Source organism: Peromyscus eremicus, chromosome 6 (assembly GCF_949786415.1).
Source record: "Peromyscus eremicus chromosome 6, PerEre_H2_v1, whole genome shotgun sequence".
NCBI lineage: Eukaryota > Metazoa > Chordata > Mammalia > Rodentia > Cricetidae > Peromyscus > Peromyscus eremicus.
This window is the reverse complement of record NC_081421.1, coordinates 94,130,669-94,150,971: the sequence shown is the minus strand read 5'-3', so window position 1 is coordinate 94,150,971 and position 20,303 is coordinate 94,130,669. Positions and strand designations below refer to the sequence as shown.

At 39.2% G+C, this 20,303-nt stretch overlaps 1 protein-coding gene across 3 annotated transcripts in view; it reads left to right on the top strand.

Moving 5' to 3' along the window:
* The window catches only part of Fnbp1l (formin binding protein 1 like), a 79,511-nt gene that overhangs the window by 12,612 nt on the left and 46,596 nt on the right, over positions 1-20,303 (top strand). For all 3 annotated transcript variants that reach the window (XM_059266184.1, XM_059266185.1, XM_059266188.1), the window contains exon 2: positions 17,676-17,791. In XM_059266184.1, the coding sequence (XP_059122167.1) occupies positions 17,676-17,791 (116 nt within the window). The remainder of the gene's footprint in view (positions 1-17,675; positions 17,792-20,303) is intronic.

Below are 20,303 nucleotides of genomic sequence, written 5' to 3'. Positions count from 1 at the left end.
TTGCTCTTTGGCTCTTTACTCCTTGGGGGTGGGGGACTGCCACCCAGCTCCCAAATAAATACATGGAGTCTTATTATTCCTTATAAATCCCTGGCCTTAGCTTGGCTTGTCTTTTCTTAAATTATCCCAGCTTTTCTTAAATTATCCCAGCTGACTTTTTGTTCTGGGCTATTATCTTTCTATATACCTTTCTTGTTTTCTTACTCCATTGTGGGTTGTGTAGCTGGGTGGTTGGCCCCTGGTGTCCTCCTCCTCCTCTTGCTTTTCCCAGATTTCTCCTCCTATTTATTCTTTCTGCCTGCCAGCCTTGCCTATCTTTATTTCTGCCTTGCTATTGGTTGTTTAGCTCTTTATTAGACCAATTAGGTGTTTTAGACAGGCTAAGTAACACAGCTTCACAGAGTTAAACAAATGTAACATAAAAGAATGCAACACATCTTTGCATTATTAAAACAAAAGTTCCACAGCATAAACAAATGTAACACATCTTCAGTTAATATCCCACAACAAACAATGTTTAATAAAGACATTTTTGGTTTTTTGAGATGGTCTCATGTTACCTATGCTGGCTTTGAACTTGCTCTGTAGTCAGTTGAACTGATCTTGAAGCCTCCACTTCAACTAACATTACAGGAGTGCACCACCATGCCTAGCAATGAAGAAAAAGTACCAACGGTACATTACCAGTATAGTTGTCATGGTAACAGCATGGAACTATTGCTCCTTAGGCCTTAAAGGCAGAAGAGGGAAATGGTTGCCAGGCTCCTACATAGTTTGGACTGAAGTGTACCTGATAGGATCTATGACTTTCAGTAGAGGAACATAGGAAACTTGTAGGTTCCTGATAGGCAGAGTGCCAGAGAACGAAGAACCTTGGCCTCACTTTCGTCCTGTTTGTCTCTCCCGTAGCCGGAGCCTAAGGAAGAGTTAGAAAACAAGAGAATCCACTGATGCAGTCTGGTGGGGTCCAGAGGAGTGCTGATAGAGAGTGATTCTAGAGAGGCAGATTGTTACAGAGCAGAGACGTTGCTCTGAGAGAATTTTTATTCAGCAGAGGAGATTGTGTGTTGGAAGCCTGAGACCGACATTGGGCGTGTCTTCCCTGTTGCGTTCTGTGAGTTCTCTACTTCTATTTTCTGAGACAGAGGCAGGCCGCCATGTTTGCCCGGCTCTTTCCTATATGGCTATGGAGAGCAGTTGATCTCCAGTACTTACACTGCATATGCTTTATCCACTGAGCTGCCTCACTCGCCCAGAAATCAGTGCTTTTAACTACTCTATCACCTTACATGATCACTTTTGAATTTTGAAATGATTGATCTAGAAAATGTGAAATTTGGGTTCAAGGATCACTAGACTAGACATTGAGAAATACGATAGTACTGCAGTATCCCAAATGGTGGTTGCATCTGGAGAGTAAGTGATGGCGGGGGAGATGCAGAAAATAGATGGTTTATTATACAAAGTGAGTGTCCTGTGAGTAGATGGAAAATGAACTCTGACTTGCGTATCTGTGTGCTGCCTCAGTATCTAGTTTTTATAAGGAACAACTGCTGAATGACCTGTTGGAATAAAAACTCCAAGGCAGGATATCTTACATATATAGTAGATGTTGGTTTATGTACTAACACGCATCCTTATGTGTGTTCATCCTTCAAACTTCTTGGTACACCCGATATTGTAAAGTTCTGGTTCTTGTTAAGCCGTTAAATATATAAAGCAAGTTGTAGTACAAAGCTGTTACTGCCCCCAGATATGAAAGTAAAGGGAGTGTGCTCTAAATTTGAGTGGATTAAAAGAAGACACCACTTACTCTAAAACTGAAGGTTTTACTATTAGTAATGAAGGTGCATGAGCAGAGAATAAATTCTCTGGCTTAATTTGAAAAAAAAATCCATATTTCTATTTTAGATATCCTACTATAACCATATCTTGCCTTAATGTATTTTGTGGTTATAATGTTTTATCTTTGAAATTTAAAAGCAATAAAATCTTAAAAATAATTTTAATATTCTGCCTCATCTGTTTCTTTAATCAATTTTAATCCTTTCTGTAATTCTAAATACCATTATAAGTACAGACCATCTAATTATTTTATTGTCAGAAGCAGGCTTCCTTTTTTCTGGTACTGGGAGTTGAATTCAGGTTCTTGTAAAGGCTAGACAAGCACTCTGTCACTGAGTTACATCCTCAGCTTCTTTCTACTTTTTTAAAATTTGCGAGTTTCTTACTAAGTTGTCTAGGCTGGTCTTGAACTTGTGACCCTACCACCTAAGTCCTTGGAGTGGCTGGGATATTCTTTACCGTGTGGCACCAGGCTGTTACAAACATGTCTGTTTGAGTGCATTTTTATTTTTATTTTATTTATTTTTTTTTTTTTTTTGGTTTTTCGAGACAGGGTTTCTCTGTGTAGTTTTGCGCCTTTTCCTGGAACTCACTTGGTAGTCCAGGCTGGCCTTGAACTCACAGAGATCCACCTGGCTCTGCCTCCCGAGTGCTGGGATTAAAGGCGTGCGCCACCACCGCCCGGCTCATTTTTTCTTTTGAAAATTTCTAGGACATACACTTATTCACTTTGGTTTAGAATTCGCAAATGGTGTGAATTAAGAATATTTTCAGCAGCTTGGTCTACAAAGTTAGTTCCAGGATAGTGTAGTGGGTAGCTGTTCTAGCTATGACCTTGAAGCGCCGTCCCTAGTGAGGCAGCAGGTAACTGCTACACCTGCCTATGACCTTGAAGTACATGCCCCTGGGGTGTGGCCGCTCAGGACCCTTAAGACCTGGGATGCACATGTGCTGCGCTCTCTTCACTCCCTTGTGGTTTGGATGCTGGGATTGACCAGGCAGATCTTGGAAGAAGATCAGCCTGGGACAAAGCTCAGCTTTCCCAGACCCTACAACAAATACCTGTGCTGTAGTGAGTTACCCCCTAATAAATTCCTTTGCTCATTAAATAGACTTTGTGGATTTCTCCTCACTTTATCTGATGATCAACATGAACTGTTACACAGAGAAATCCTGTTTCGGGGGGTGGGAGGGTCAGTTAGGGACAAGTGGGGGATGCAAAACGGAATCCAAAGTGAGTTGCAGGAACTTTCCCCTTCTCTTTTACTGTCTGAGTAGTTGAGGGAGGATTGTACAATGTTGGTTTCTTCACAAGGTTAGAAGAGGTAATACCCTAAATCAGGGTTTAAGAATTTGAATTTTAAGGATGTCAGGAGTGGGAATGGTAAGCCAGGGCTCAAGTAAGAATAGGACAGCTTCCACATGACACTGGAGTATCAGACCATGAGGTTGATGAGAGTAACCAGTGCAGTGTATTGGAATCCAAGTGAAGTGAGGAAGGAAGGCGTCCATACATGAAGCCAGCTTCAAAGTAGTGGAACTAGCTGGTGAGAGAAATGATGGATGGATGGATGGATGGATGGATGGATGGATGGATGGATGGATGGAAACAGTGGTATCAGTCTGATGAAGAAGGCCATAGTAGGGGCAACATATGACCTGAGCACAGTGAAGAAAGTATCCGAGTGGGGAGTATCACCAGTGGCACTTGGAGATTGGTGTTACATACTGGGGATTGTTCAAATGAGTAACTGTGTTAGGGGTTTTAAAAGAACAGCAAAACAAAACAAAAAAACAGACTTTTTTTTTTTTTTTTTTTTACTTTTGGAGAATGGAATTACCAATATTCAAAGTGGTGGTGTTAGATTGGAATTGGAGATTTTGGTGTAAACACTTTATATACATACACGCATACATACAGCAATAAAAAGGTAAATAAATGTGTGTATTGTGTCTTTATTTGTACTCTGTTTTTTGACAGGCTTTGTAAATGAGATACCTCAAATAGCAGTTGAGCATACATAGCATTAAAATTTTGGCTTCTGAACACCTTTATTCACTAAAAAGGAAATAGGACTTTCTGGTTTTTGTTGTTGTTGTTGTTGTTGTTTTGAGATATAGTTGATGCCAAGTTAGTGCAGGAAAAATGCAATGTGAACCTAAAGTGTAGAATCTTAGTTCAGAAACTAAAAGTGCTTAAAGAATGGTGGAGATGTGTTTTTTAAAAAGGTATCTTAAGCCTGGCGGTGGTGGCGCACGCCTTTAATCCCAGCACTCGGGAGGCAGAGCCAGGCGGATCTCTGTGAGTTCGAGGCCAGCCTGGTCTCCAAAGCGAGTTCCAGGAAAGGCGCAAAGCTACACGGAGAAACCCTGTCTCGAAAAACCAAAAAGAAAAAAAAAAAAAGGTATCTTAAGATAACACCTTAATCAAGTGATCAGTCAACATCACAAGTAATAGGATAGTCTAAATATATGCCGCCTCACTGGATGCAGTACAAAGGCACAGGATGTTTGTGGTCCAAGAAACACAATCAGGGTTATATGGAAGTATCAGACAACCTAAAGTTGATGGCTATTTTACAGAAAGATTAGCTCGTAAACTTCAGAAATGAGAAGGCCATGAAAGTTAGGAAACACAAGAATGATTTCCGATTGAAGAAGACTTAAGCATTCCAGTAACCGTGACATACTCTAGAACTGATTTTTCTTTTTTTCCTGTAAAGGAAAACTAAAGTAATACTAAAACTTAAATGGATCTGAAAATTAAGTGGTGGGATTGAATCAGTGTTAATGTCTTTATCTTGATTATATATTTGTTATGTAGAAGATCTTTTTGTATAAACTACTGTATTAGCTACTTTTCAACTGCTTCGATAAAACACCATGACCAAGGTGTTTTAGAAAAGAAAGTCCTTAATTGGCTTATAGTTCCCAAGTGTTGAAGTCTGTGATGTCGCAGCTGTCCTTGCCACCATGCCTTCACTCGTGTCTCAAACCCCAAGCAGGAGGTAGAGAGAGCACACTGGCAGTGACGTCAGTCTTGTGAACCCGCAAAGCCTGCCTCCAGTGACACATCTCCTACAGGGCCACAGCTCTCAAGGCTTCACAGACAGTTCCATCTGGTATTGAAATATATAGGCCTATGGGGCACATTCTCATTCAGACCACCAGATAGACATGAAAGCGTTTGGGAGTAAGAAAAAATTAAATGCAACATATAAAAAGTAATTTGAGAATAATCTTTTGGGCATATTAGAGTATTGTGTATTTACTCAGGGCGAGAAGTAGAACTCTGGTCCCATTCTTTGTACCAAAAATCATGTAACAAGAGTGAGTAGGTTAAAATAATTAAAGAAAAATAAAAAATAAATTATAAAACAGATATGATTATTACTTGTCAATTTTATAGGATTTAAAATTACCATGGAAACACCTCTGTATGTGACTACAAGGTGTTACCCCCAAGGTTTAACTGACATTCTGTAATGTAGGTAACACCATTCTGTTGTGTGGGTTCCCAGTTGAACGGGAAGGAGATTTAATGTGGCCCGCTATTCAGGTTCCTGCCACAGTGGCTTCCCTCCCATAATGGACTGTACTCTCAAAGTTGGAGCCAACCCTTCTTTAACTGCTCTTATCAGGCAGTTTGTCACAGAAAGGACCTAAGTAACTAGGATAATGGCCTAAGTAACTAGGTTAACCGGAAGGAAAGAGCTTCAACAAAGCCGGAGTACCACCTCATCCTCATTTTCAAAGCTGATTGCAGGTCTTGGGGGTGGGATGGAATGGGGTGTGGATGGGAGAGTTAGTCCGTTTTCATAACTTCTGCCAAGCTACCTAACTCATCAGATAGATAGATGTAAATACTTGTATATGTATCCTCTATGATATAATTCATTAATGATAATTTCTTAATTGTAAATGTTAAAGTCTTCTGATAATACTAATGAAAGTAAGGCATCAAGTATTGTCTGGGTCAACTCTGCTTCTTCCAAAGCAGCATATATGGGTAGAACTAAATTATCTCCACATTTAACCATAATTACATGGTAAGAGTAGCATGAGGTCACTCCTTGGAATTGTTCCCAAGAATATACTAACAGCTAAGTATCCCTTCAGATTAGATTAGCACCAGGAAGCCTATTTGATTTCTAAATAATAAATGTAGCTTAAGAGTATTTACTTAAGTAAGTAGACTAAGTTGAAGCAAGAAAATGGGTAATTAAGACTCACAGGTCTTTGATTCAGTTACATTACTTAGCTCTGTCACCTTGGGCAAATAGTTTCTGTGCTTCAGTCTCCTCCACAAACACTGATATTTAAAGTCCTTCTAGCCATTAAAGGCCTATGATTAGAAGTTATACTTACTTTGCACTTACCGGAGAGATTAAGAATCTCTTTTGGAAAGGGAAAAGGGAAAGCCAGGCCAGAGAAAAAGAAAATGAACCCAACTGAGAATGCCAAGAAATTTTGCAAAGAGGAACCTGCAGAAGGAAGCTAGCACTGTTCTGGAGAGTTTCCGTGTTAAAAATACAAAGCATACACATAAAGACCAGTTCTGCTCTTGGCTTCTCTGTCTGCTGATTATGTTCTCTGGTCTCAGGGTAAAATGTCAGCTCCAAGGAAATGATTCAGTAGTCTCTTACTATCTGTGGTTTTATTTTCTACAATTTCACTTACCCAAGGTCGGCCGTGGGCTGAGGTATTAAATGGGAAAACTCCAGAAATAAACTATCTGTAAATTCTGAGTAGTGTGCCCGCCTGCGGGGTAGTAGTTAGAAGTATCCCTTTGTCTCGAATATCCATGCTATTTATGCTGCCCACCCTTTGAGCTATATACCACTTAATAACTTCATACTATCTTTGCCCTGCAGTGTTTATGTTCAGGGAAACAAAAAGGATGAGCATCTATAAAGTGTTTCCTTTAGGGGAGAGATGAATTTTCAGTAAAGAAGCAGGGGGAAAATGTGTCCTGAGATTGCTAAGATATACAGCACAGTAAGGGTGGGTTTTTTGTTTGTTTTTTGTTTTTTTGAGAGAGAGGAGAGTGAGGATCACATATATTTTATTGTGTGTGTAGGTGCACATGTATGTGCATGTGGTGGTCAGAGGACAATCTCAAGTGTCATTCCTCAATTTTTTCCACCTTTTGTGCAAAATAGAGTCTCTCTCACTAGCTTAGAACTTTGCCCAGTAGGCTACACTAGCAGACTAGCTAACTTGGAGGGATCTACCTGGGAGCATGTGGTTTGAGAGAACATGGCCCCCAAAGGGAGTGTCACTCTTAGGAGGTGTGGCCTTGTTGGAGGAAGTATGTCACTGTGGAGGTGGGCTTTGAGGTCTCATATAGGTTTAAGCCACACCCACTATCCCAGACCACTTCCTATTGCCTGTGAGTCATGATGTAAGAACTCTCAGCTCCTTCTCTAGCACCGTGTCTGCCTGTATGCTGCCTTGCTTTCCTCCATGGAGATAACGGGCTAAACCTCTGAACTGTAAGTGAGCCATGTTTTCCTTTAGAAGAGTTGCTGTGGTCATGGTGTCTGTTCACAGCAATAGAAATCCTAACTAAGACAGTCCACTTTCCATCTTGCCATTGCAGGAGTTAGAAGCACATACCATTACACACCCTGGCTTTGTATGCGAGTTCTGGAGATTGAGCTCTGGTCTTCGTGCCTGTGAGAACTATCTTCCTAGCTTCCCCTCCTCTTTTGGAGTCAGTTTCTGTAAGACAAATTGCTAAACGGTCTTATTAATAAAAAACCCGGAGCCAGATATTGGGATGAAAACTGAGAGATCAGAGGAATAGGACAAGCCACAGCCAACCTCACCTTACTAACCCCTCAGCCTCCAGACAGAGCTATTTCCTGTATACTCATGCCTGTATACCTTTCTGTGTCCTGCCATCTTACTTCCTCTCTCTGCCCAGCTACATCACTTCCTTTTTCCACCCAGCTCTATCACTTCCTGTCTGTCTTTACAGACCTCCAGACCTTTATGGTTAACTAGCCCTGGGATTAAAGGCGTGTACCACCATGCCTGGCTCTGTTCCCAGTGTGGCCTTGAACTGACAGAGATCCGGATCTCTGTCTCCCAAATACTAGGATTAAAGGTGTGTGCTATCACTACCTGACCTCTGTGTTTAATATATTAGCTGGCTTTTTCCTCTGATTCCCAGATAAGCTTTATTGGGGTGCACAAAAAAATATCACCACAAGTCTCACTCTGTAGTTCAGGCTGGCCTCGAATTTGCAATGCTGCCTTAGCCTCCCAAGTGCTGGGATCATAGCCATTACAGCCTTGCTGTACTGTATGTTATTATTATATTATTGTAGTTTAAATTATGTGAAAAAACAAAATATGTATTGAGTTTGCTAGAAGATAAAAAAACCCAAATCTCATATGTGATTGAAGTATTTCAGTCTGACTTCTGCTATTGTAACTATTAGTATTGCACACATTCCATAGATATTAGCCAGTAAAATTAAATTTATGATTATTTGATTACTAGTGCTCTTTTTCAGTGTTTTTTATGTCTAATTAATAGATCCCAGTGCCAACTTCCATGTTAAATGCTTTATATTTGATCTTTTCCCATTAAAACCATGTAGATGTGGAATCTGAAGTTCAGAGATCAAGAATAGATTTATAACTGGACTAAGTGGGAGATTTTGGGGGGTAGAAGATACAGATACATGATTGGCATTCTGACCCTTGTATTACTCCATTTCAACATCAGCTACTTTCCTTCCTGGCCTCTTAGTTGTACCTTGCTTAACCAGCTTCTTGCTTTCCCTGGAATAAACCAAGTGTGTGTGAGCGTGTAGAAACTAAATGTTTTAACAGCTGAACTTGAGACTGCTCAAAGTTGCCAGGTAAGCAAAAGACAGGGAGTGCAGACAGCTAATCCAGAGAGGCAGGCCGGAGAAACCACACAGGTGTTGGAGGTAAAAAGTGTCGGAACGTCAGTAGCATGGGGCAGGAGCTTGACACAGCTCCGTGCTACAACCAGCACCAGTTCGAGGAGTTCTTTGCAGAGACCTCTGCTCAGATGAAGCTAGGGTTCTTGACTTCGCTGCAAAAAAGAATTTTGGGATGAGCTAGTATGAAAAGAGTGGAGTTTATTAGGAAGAGATTAACGTGTTTAAGCAGGAAGGAGTATTAAAAAGAGAAGCATTCAGGGAAAAGATAATACACCCCCAAATGTGAGTGTGGGAGTCACAAGAGATAGTGAATCTTAAAGTGTCTTAGCAAAAGCCATAGCTGTTTTGGTGGCTTTCAAGCTACTTTTCAAAAGGCCTCTAATGCTAAGCTCCTCCCACCTTTGATAAGTAAATTACAGGACTGTTCTGGAGGTGCACTGGATAGGATTTCTGGGTCACAGAAGATTGAATAAGGGACTAAGACTTTTTACAGTAAATGTAGTTTCTTGTGGAATTCGTGTGTGTGTGTGTGTGTGTGTGTGTGTGTGTGTGTGTGAATGTGTGTGTATGTGTGTGTACGCACGTGTGTACTTAGCCCTTTAGCATTATTCATGGCTAAATATCTGTATATAAAAGGAGTATTGTGTTTCTATAAGTAATCTTCCTGCAGTGCATGTTAATTTTGCTAACTTCCCATCTTTTTATCCCACTTCAGAATAGAAATCTTTGATTGTTCTCTTTTTTAGTGAAATAGGAAGTAAAGTTGTTAACTACAAGTGGAATGGGTAGGAGATGGTTTAAATTTAATGTAAGAGAATAAGGTATGAGATAGTTGGATAGGATAATGGCATAGTGAATGGGCTCAAGTAGCATTAAAGAACCCTTAGTTTAGTAGACAGAAATTTCAGTTTGACCAGTTAATGTGATTCTTGTCTTTACCTTTCTACAGTAGCATAAGGAAGGGTTGATTAAAAGCTGAATATAAGATCAGTGTTAACATTTGACAGTGGCAAGGACAATGAGCAATAATAATTTGCAAGGAGTGATTGTAATGATGGCTTATGGAACCCAACATGTGTATAAGATGGAAGTGAAGAAGCGGGGAATAAAAGATAACAATGTGTTAGTACTCGTCTCTGTGGGGTCAATTGCTGGACTACGGTTTTGAGGGAAATAGAGATAGGACAAGACATCTGAATGAGATTCTTGAATTTTTGTGTAGGTGTGGAGGAGGGTCATGCTGTAGTACTGTTAACTACAATAGAAATAACCATAAGAATGATTATCTGGAAAAAAAAAGGCCGGGCGGTGGTGGCGCACACCTTTAATCCAAGCACTTAGAAGTCAGAGGCAGGCGGATCTCTGTGTGAGTTCGAGGCCAGCCTGGTCTACAAAGCGAGTTCCAGGAAAGGCGCAAAGCTACACAGAGAAACCCTGTCTCGAAACCCCCCCCCCAAAAAAATGGGTATCTGAGGTAGGTAGAGTCTAGTCAGTGTTGGAGGAGCTACAAAGGAAGGTGTGGTAGGGATAGTTTGTATTGAAATTGAAGTCATTGTGAGCTTACTTTAGAATTGAGTTGAAAAATTTAAGTTTAAAGATGCCTGAGTTGTCCAGATATACAACTTCTAATTCTACCTTAGAGAAACATCAAATAATTAAATTGTTATGCAAAAGTACATTATTGTTCAGTTTTCTTTGTGTGTAGATGCTATTGATTGACTCTGAGGCATAATTGATTTCTTAGATTCTGCAGTCCACAGGAGTTAGAGGAGGAAAGTCAGTCATGTTAGGTCTTTGAAATGCCTTTAGTAGTAGTTTGGTATTCAGAAGTGCTGGAGGAACTCTGGCAGGCAAATCAGAGCCATAAAGTAAGTCTAAACTAGGACAGCAGAGTCATTATTCAGCTTTTCAGTTAAAAAGTCTTCTTTAAATGGTGGTGTCCCTTGGTACTTTACCAGAGAACTTTATTAGGACTTCATTTGGATGCAGCAAGGCTGTACCAAAGTAATTATAAAAACAAGAATTGCATATTTAAAAGTGACTTGAAAAAACTTGTAACGTTTTGTGATAGTTGTTTTATACTGAATTATATTTAAGGTATCTAGATGAAAGTAATTTGAATAGATATATTTATGAGCTAGCACATATTATAGTAGATCATTGGAGCAACAAACGTAATTTGAGTTAATAGTGTGGGACATTTAAGTTGATGCTGATTCTAGCTTAGAATATTTTCCTTATTCTGAGGTAAATAAAGTAAACTAACTTGAAATATTTTACAAAATTAAAAAGAAATGTCTAAAAGAAGCAGAAGAGCTGTCTTGAATTTAATATGAGAAAAGATTGACTTAGGGCACACCACTAATCAGGAGGATTCATTTCACATAAACTGGTATGTATGAATGAATGTGTTTGAAAGGAAGAGAGAATGATTAAGGCAGGGAACCAAGAAATTGGACTCAATAATCTGGAGTGAGAGACATGCCAAAGAGAGCAAGAACAAGGGAGCGGTGATACGCTGCCTGCTTTGATAGTGCAATAGTTAAAACTTTCTTTTGGTATTTATTTACATGCGTATGTGTGTTTGTGGGTGGGCATGAGAATGCCACAGCTTCCTATGGAAGTCAAAGGACAGCTTGCCAAAGTCAGTCCTCTCCTTCCATCACATGGGCTCCGGTGATCAAACACAGGTTGTCAGGTTTGGTGTCAAAGCACCTTTATCTGCAGAGCCAGCTCCCCAGCCCAGTATTCTGATTCTTATTTCTAACTTGTAGATGTCTTCAGAGTGGCTTCATCCGTCCCGTGTTTTAGATTGTCTCTGTCTTTCCCCTAGTGTGTTTGCCACGTTAGAGTAGGAAGTGTGTGATCTTACATCAAAATGAGATGCCTGGGACCACTGTGTCCTAATAAATGTGAGTATTTAACCTTAACCAAGTAATAATGTCTTGTAGTAGAAAGCAAATGAGATTTAGAGGTGAAAATACTAGGTGAATTTTTCAATTTCAGAAACTTGCTGTCCACATTTATAAAATGTCATATTTGAAAAGACTTTGTAAGTGACATTTGTAAAATGTCATATTTGAAAAGACTTTGTAAGTGACATCTAATAATATATGCAAAGGGTTTGTAAATTCCAAAGCAGTATGCAAACAGAATGATTATTCAACCAGCAGTTAAGTGCCTTTCATGTGCCAAAGTTTCAGATGAAGTCCATTTTGTTATCTCTTCTGGATTTAGCATTTGTTTTTGAGTTTCATAAGTATATAAATTATGAAAAATTAAATTATTTGATTGAAGACTATTATATAACAGCAAGTAATATTCTTTGTGATCTAATGTTTTTGAATTTAGAATAACTAGACCAAATTTGTAATTGATATTTTGTTGCTGCAAAATTGACCTGTGAGCTGGATTTAGTAGGGCATGCTTATCCAACTGTGGGAATGCTGAGGCAGGAGGATTGTGAGAGCCAGTTTCCAACATCTGTCAGTCAGCCAGCCAACCAGTGTATTTTTTGGTTCTTGCTTCCGTTGATTCAAGTAAAATCATTAATAAAATTAAAGAATTAAAATGAGCATTTATTTATCAAATATTTTAGTTTTTCAAGTAAGTATACTGTTGTTTGGTGGCCTGGTATTCCCTATATACTTGAGGCTGGCCTTGAACTCATTGCAATTGTTCTGTATTATCTTCCCTGGTTCTAGGATTATAGGTTTTATTTCTTGATATATTGCAATTAATGTGTCTGTTTGAAGACCAAGATATTACTACTCAGTGCATTGTGCAAAATTTAACATAAAAGTAAAGAATTCCATTTGCATTTTAAATATATTAACTGTTTTTTAATAATGATTTTCAGCTTGTAGATTTACTGTTTGAGATAGAGTAAAACCTATAAAATATGTTTATAGCACAGTAGAATGTTTCTGTCTTGAGACTTGACCTCCACTGTTTTTCCTCCCAACTCTGATCATCTTCTTGCTCTCAGTGGTTATCCTGCAAAGTCTGTCTCACTCAGAACCAACCTGACTTGTTACTTACCTTCATGCTGCTTTTTCACTTTTGTTTTGTTTAATAAGTTGACATTTATTTAGGACCTGTTTAATTTAAAAATATAGTAAAACCTTAGTCAAAGTATATTTAATGTAATTATTGCACTTTTAAGTTTTCTACTTGTTAATTGTCTAGTATTTTTGTTTCCATTTTGATTGTTCTGTGTTTTTGAGACAGGGTCTTCCTGTTTAGTACAGGCCGATCTTGAACTCACTATGTAGCTGGTCTTGAACTCTTGATCTTCCTTTAGTCTCCAGGTCCAACTCTCCAATACCAATTCTGAGTATTTACATTAACAATTAGAAGTTGTGTGGTTAAGACTATAGCTCAGTTGGCAGGTGCTTGCTTAGCACGCATGAAGCCCTGAACTTAGTCCTCATGGGCATAGCTACAGCACCATAATCTCTTGAGTGGACACAGGAGGTTAGCAATTCAAAGTCATCCTCAACTACATAGTGAGTTTGAGGCTTACCTGAACTATATGTGACTCTGTCTTAAAACAAACTAATTAGAATTGTATACATATATAAGATTTTTGTCAAAACTAAGAAACGTGGGCTAGATGGCTCAGTAGTTAAGAATATTTTCCATTCTCAGCACACATCGGGAGGCTCACAACTGCCTGTAACTCCAGTTCCAGGGGATTCGATGCTTCTGGACTCTCTGGGAACCTGTACTCACATGCACACGCGCGCGTGCACACACACACACACACACACACACACACACACTAATTAAAAATGCAAAAATAACTGGGCATGGTGGCGCACACCTTTAATCCCAGCACAGGAGGCAGAGCCAGGGATCTCTGAGTTCGAGGCTAGCCTGGTCTACAAAGTGAGTTTCAGGACAGCCAGGGATATACAAAGAAACCCTGTCTTGGAAAAAAAAAGGCAAACAAACACAAAAACACCACACAAAATAAATCTTACAAACTGTAAAACCTTGTGAAAAGGTATTATATTTTAAAAGATTCTATAGCTTGTAACTTAACTATTAATAATAAAATTTAACCATGTTGTCTCAATAGCTTGATTACTTGAGTTTTAAAACTTTAATTTTTTAATTTTTAAAATGATGAACAACTCAAAATATTTTTTTGAAAGACGATGTGTCTGAGATTTAGGTGAGATCAGGCAGGTTCAGGGGTAGCATGGCCAAGGGCAAAGCTAATACATAAAAAAGCCCAAGACTCTAGCTGGTGAAACTACAGTGTAAATGCCTTTGACTATTAGAGAAAATAAAATAGCATATACTTTAAAAACAGTTTTGTTTGTTTGTTGAGACAAGGTCTCGGGATATGTACCTGGACTGGGTTTGAACTCACTGTCTAGCCTAGGCTGGCCTCAGTCAGAATTGATTCTCCTGTATCAGCCTTCTGAGTGCTGGAAAAACTCAATAACTTTTCAGCAGGGGAATAATGACTTAATACAGAGCCGACAAGCATAGTTCATTATTTAAAGTAGGAATCTTAAGAAAAGTGCATGCAAGATGATCTGCTAAGCAGAAAACCCTAGAATTCTTATATTATCTACAACTCTACTAGGGTAAACACGAATTGACACTGATGTCTTGGATTTAAAGAGATATTAGGTTAAATTTAATACATTGAGCATAAGCAGACATTAAGAAATGGCCAAGCTAATGTTTGTCATCTTACTGTATTTTGAGGAAAAACTAGTTTTTATTTTTAATGAAGAAAAGACCTCATAAGTTTAAGGGCTTACCACAGTAGGACTGACCACACCTTAGGTGCTCTGTATAAGTCCTGGGCCTCTAGGACTTCCGAATGACTTGACTGTAGTCAGCTGTGTTCCTCTGACCTTCTTCTCAGGTTTCATAATCTGCTGTAAGGGTTCACAGAACTCAGAACACTTAACTGTTCCTTGATGATGATGCATGCAGATAAACAGCCATATGAAAAGGCACATAAGATGAGGTCCAGAAAAGCTACTGTGGCAGGCACATGGCTGTGTTCACCAACCAAGAAAGCTCTCTAAACACATCATTTAGGATTTTTATGGAAGTTCCATGACATAAGCATCATTGATTAAATCATTGATTAAATCATTGGTTATTGAAATCACTACCTATCCCCTTTTCTCCTAAGAACACTGAAAGTTTCAACCCTACATTAACAGGATTCCGTTGGTAAACAACCTCCAACTCCAAGTCACCTCATTAACAGGGAAATCAAGTGTAGTTCAAAGGGGACTATGAGATCTCACACACATCTGACTGGGAAGGAAAAAGAGTTGCCTTACTTGAAGATCAACAAAGAAGCCTGTCTCTGTCACTCAGGGAAATCTAAAGGTTTTAGAAGCTGTATATGCCAAGAACAAGGACACAGACCCAGTATTTCTTACTTGCTCTTGTAGTATGGATACTGATATGTAGTAACAGCACATAGCAACAACATGGCAACAAGCTAAGTACTTTAGAAGCTGCATAGAAAACACCTCTGAAAATCCCTGGGTCCAAGTGGTTCTTCTGCCTCTGCCTTCAAAGTAGCTGCCCTGAGAGGAATTTTTTTTTTTTTTTTTTTTTTTTTTGGTTTTTCGAGACAGGGTTTCTCTGTGTAGCTTTGCACCTTTCCTGGAACTCACTCTGAGCCCAGGCTGGTCTTCAACTCACAGAGATCTGTCTGCCTCTGCCTTCCGAGTGCTGGGATTAAAGGCGTGCACCACCGATACCTGCCTTTTTTTTTTTCAACAACAATAACAAAATGCACCCCAGTGTTGTCATACAGTTGATCACGCAGTTTGATTAAAGTATAGATATTTCTAGTATTTCTCAGCTTATAGTGCCTGTTCTGTTTCAATGTACAAGTATACTTAGAACCACTTTTTTTGTGTGAGCCATTAAAGAAAAGATTTGTTGAACATTTATTCTCAGTAATAAACAATGTTCTTTGAAAAAACTGTGTTAGCTACCGGTAAAGTAGTATGTTGACTGGAGTTTTGCCATTCTGTCACTAGTCCTGTGCTTTGACTGGAATTTTAAAAGGGAAGTTGAAATAAGGTTGAAATTTATTCACTTTGTTATTTATAGGTAAGAAGAAAATGAACGAGAGGAGTCTATAGAACATTGAGATATATTGTTATAGTTAATCCTACAAAAATAATACTTTCATAGTGTATGGAAGATAAACTGTTTACAGTGTTCCCAAGAAGAATTGGGAGGGGCCCTTGAAAATCTGTTTCTCATAAACTCATTGTTTATCTCCTGGATGCTTTAAAGACGGTACCCTTTTAAATAAGTGGCTGTCAGTTATATGCTCACATAATATGTAATTTTGAAAATTTTGTATCTTTAAAAGATAAAGGGAAGGTTTAATGGTTAGTGATTAGTTGCTTTTTCAAAGCAGTCTGAATTATGGAGAAAGTATTTTGATAATGAATGTTTGGAAATGCACCTATCACTTATCTATGTCACCTACAAGTACTGTATCTTTTATTGGCAACAAATCTGTCAAAAGACAAACTTTAAAAGTTAAAGATTATAATTGACCTGATTTACAGGTCTGTATCTGGGCAACACTTGATTCCATAAAACCCAAGGAGTGTGCTGGTCCTGAAGACAGAAGGGTGAGGAAGCAGAGCAGAGCAAAAGGCAGTTTGGAGGTTTAAATGTTACTTTCCTGGTAGAAGTTGCTAAAGATGTTGTGCATGTTAGAACTGGCCTGCAGAGGGCTTGGTTATTCCTATCTGTCTCTGTTTCTCCCTCTCCTGAATTCTCAGGCCAGATAGGTAACTTCGTTTGGGCCTGGTGAGCAGAGACCTTCAGCACGAGTAAATCCAGTTTGGTTTGGTCTGTTAGGACTTAGTAGAGGAGCTCAGGCCAAAACAATGACTGCCAAGTTCTGTTTGTTTCAATGTGAGTAAAATTTTCCTCAGTGTTCTCCAGGGAAACAGAACCAATAGGACACATACATGTATGTTTACAAAGAAAGGGGTTTTTTTGTTTGTTTTTTGTTTTGTTTTGTTTTTGCTTTTTATTTGCTTTATTAACTTTAACTTTTCCTATGATGATGTGTAAAATTCTTCTACTTACAGAACTTGGACTACATGGGCAATTAGGTACTGGGAGCACAAGACTCTTGATAGTGAGAATAAGATAGTTTCACAGTAGTGGATCAGCAAAGTGCAACAGAAAGGAAAAGAATGGAAACTACCTTCCTGAGCTTTTTGAAAGTGACAGAAGTCAAGGTGTGAGGAGAAATTTACCCATGTGCAGGTGATTAGGGAGCTCCCTTGTAAGAATGCCCGGTAGTTCCTCAGCACAGCCCCATGAATACGTCCCCATCCTTCATCTGCTTATTAAGTATGGCCTACTGGAAGTTAGGAGCAAACGGTGAGCTTGCCCATTATTTCCTGTAGCCTGATGGCTTTATCCCCCCAAAAACTAGTCTCATTTCTTCAGCTTCCTGAGCCTGTCTTTACAGTTGTTCCCCTGCTTCCTCCTTCCAGTTGTAGACACAGGGTGCATTTGCTGTTACTATGGTCTTAGAGATGTGCTGCTTCATTTGATGAGCCCAGGCTAGCCCTCTGTGCTTGAGGTAGTAGGGAATGATAACTGCACTCTACAGAGATTTCTTTTAAATAATTGGCTTATGTGGTTGTGGAGGCTTGGCAAGACCAAAAGCTGCAAAGGATAGTCCAGGAAAAGCTACAGTTGCAGACCAAAGGTGGTCCCCAACATTTGTCTTTCTGATTTAGGAAAAGGTGGGTGGAGCTAGGGGTTTCCTTTTACACTTTATACTTAATTACTTCTCTGTACAAATATCAAACTGGTTAACATATTTGTGGATACAATTTCAAGCTTGTTCAACCTGTTCTTGCTTTCCTTTTCTAGGATCAGTTCGATAGCTTAGATAAGCATACACAATGGGGAATTGACTTCTTGGAAAGATATGCTAAGTTTGTTAAAGAGAGGATTGAAATTGAGCAGAACTATGCGAAACAATTGAGGTAAGTTGATTTATTTTTCACTTTTTAGAAATGAAGTTATGTGTTTAAGCATCTTAATATTTTAATATTGTACAGATTAAACTTTGTGTTTTTGATCCAAATTGGTTTGAATTAGAGAACTAATGGTTAATTGAACTCATGGGGAATATTGACTAACTGGATCATAAGTCACTTTGATTGCACAAAGACATTTAATACCCTTAAATCTCAGAGCAAAGGGAGACCCTGTCTAAGCAGCCAGAGTCTGCTGTTTTCCTTAGTCTCTCTCCACCTTCAAGCCTCTGAATAAAACGATTTGGTGACTAAACACACAAGACCTGGGGTATTCAGTGTTTTACACTTTCAATCTTCCCTGATATTTAATTTTTAGAAGTCTCTAATGCACTGAACTTGAGTGTAGACTATTATTTTAAGGTGTGTTACTTTTGTTTATGTTGCATTTGTTTAACTCTGTGAAGCTGTGTTACTGTGCCTGTCTAATACACCTGATGGTCTAATAAAGAACAGCCAATAGCAAGGCAGGAGAAAGGATAGGAGGGGCTGGCAGGTAGAGAGAATATGTAGAAGAAGAAATCTGGGAGGATAAAAGGAAGGAGCAAGAAAAGGAGGGAGGACATCAGGGGCCAGCCACCCAGCTACACAGCCAGCCATGGAGTAAGAAACAAAATAAGGTTACAGTAGTAAGAAAAAGGTCCAGAGGCAAAAGGTAGCTGGGGTAATTTACAGTTAGGAAAAGCTGACAAGAAACAAGCCAAGCTAAGGCCGGGCATTTATAAGTAAGAATAAGCCTCCTTGTATGATTTATTTGGGAGCCAGTTGGTGGGCCCCCAAAAAGAGCAAAAACAAACAATACTTGAGAATTATACTTTGTGCTGAGCTGAGCTTCTATGTTAAAATATTTATTGGCAAAATACAGGGGATTTTTTAAGTCTTAAATTTGGTGGAATTAATCTTAAGATTTTGTTCAAATAGCACAGTTATTGTTTATCACAGTTTTACAAGTAGTCTTGCTGGAACTTGATGAAAGTAAGGCTTGAAGTTTGAAGACCATCCTATAAAAGTTTTAGCTAAGAGTTAGGGTGCTTCAGAGGACAAAATTCCAACTTAAATAGGCCCACGTGATTGAAAAATCCAGGTATATTTCCACTCAGGGGTGAAATAAACTGCTTCTTGTCGTAGTTCTACTTTTCCTTGTTTCTGTTGTGTGTAAATTCCATTCAGCTTCCTCCTTTCTACTCCCTTGCCTCTGGATTTTTAATTTCATACTCTGCATCTTAGCCGCTCTTCTCTGTTACACCCTTGAGAGAGGGGGAAATGGAAGAACAGAAAGAGGGGGAAATGGAAGAACAGAAAGAGGGGGAAATGGAAGAACAGAGAGAGGGGGAAATGGAAGAACAGAGAGAGGGGAAATGGAAGAACAGAGAGAGGGGGAAATGGAAGAACAGAGAGGGGGAAATGGAAGAACAGAGAGAAGGGAAATGGAAGAACAGAGAGAGGGGGAAATGGAAGAACAGAGGGAGGGGGAAATGGAAGAACAGAGAGAGGGGGAAATGGAAGAACAGAGAGAGGGGAAATGGAAGAACAGAGAGAGGGGGAAATGGAAGAACAGAGAGAGGGGGAAATGGAAGAACAGAGAGAGGGGAAATGGAAGAACAGAGAGGGGGGGAATGGAAGAACAGAGAGAGGGGGAAAGAGAAGAACAGAGAGAGGGGGAAAGAGAAGAACAGAGAGAGGGGGAAAGAGAAGAACAGAGAGAGGGGGAAAGAGAAGAACAGAGAGAGGGGGAAATGAAAGAACAGAGAGAGGGGGAAATGGAAGAACAGAGAGAAGGGAAATGGAAGAACAGAGAGAGGGGGAAATGAAAGAACAGAGAGAGGGGGAAATGGAAGAACAGAGAGAGGGGGAAAGGGAAGAACAGAGAGAGGGGGAAATGGAAGAACAGAGAGAGGGGGAAAGGGAAGAACAGAGAGAGGGGGAAAGGGAAGAACAGAGAGGCAGAAGGAAGAGCAGAGGTCTCTCTACCACCATTTGTTTGTTTTAATGTTTTTCAAGACAGACTTGTACTTTGTAGCTCTGGCTGTCCTTGAACTCACAGAGATCTGTCTGCCTCTGCCTCACAAGTACTGGGATTAAAGGCATGTGCCACCACACTTCCACCTTATTTTTTCTAGTTATTCTAGTAAGATCTTTGTCATTTTGACTTGGGTTAGGTTTTATGCTTATTTTGTGTAATTTATTGAAATGATAATACTGAATTGACTTATAGTTAATGGTAGAACAAAGATAGCTAATGATAATAGACCCAGAAAGAGGAGAAAATATTTGGGTTAGTCAGTTATATCCTTGTGGTGAACTCACTGGGTGTGGGATGACAGAAGTCTAGTATAATGAGTGAATGATTTGCAAAACTTTTTTTTTTTTAACTATTATGATATTTATGAAAACATTGACATTGTACCAGTTTCCTTATCTGTTCCCTTCTGGTTTTTCTTAAGGCTCTTTTCATATAAGA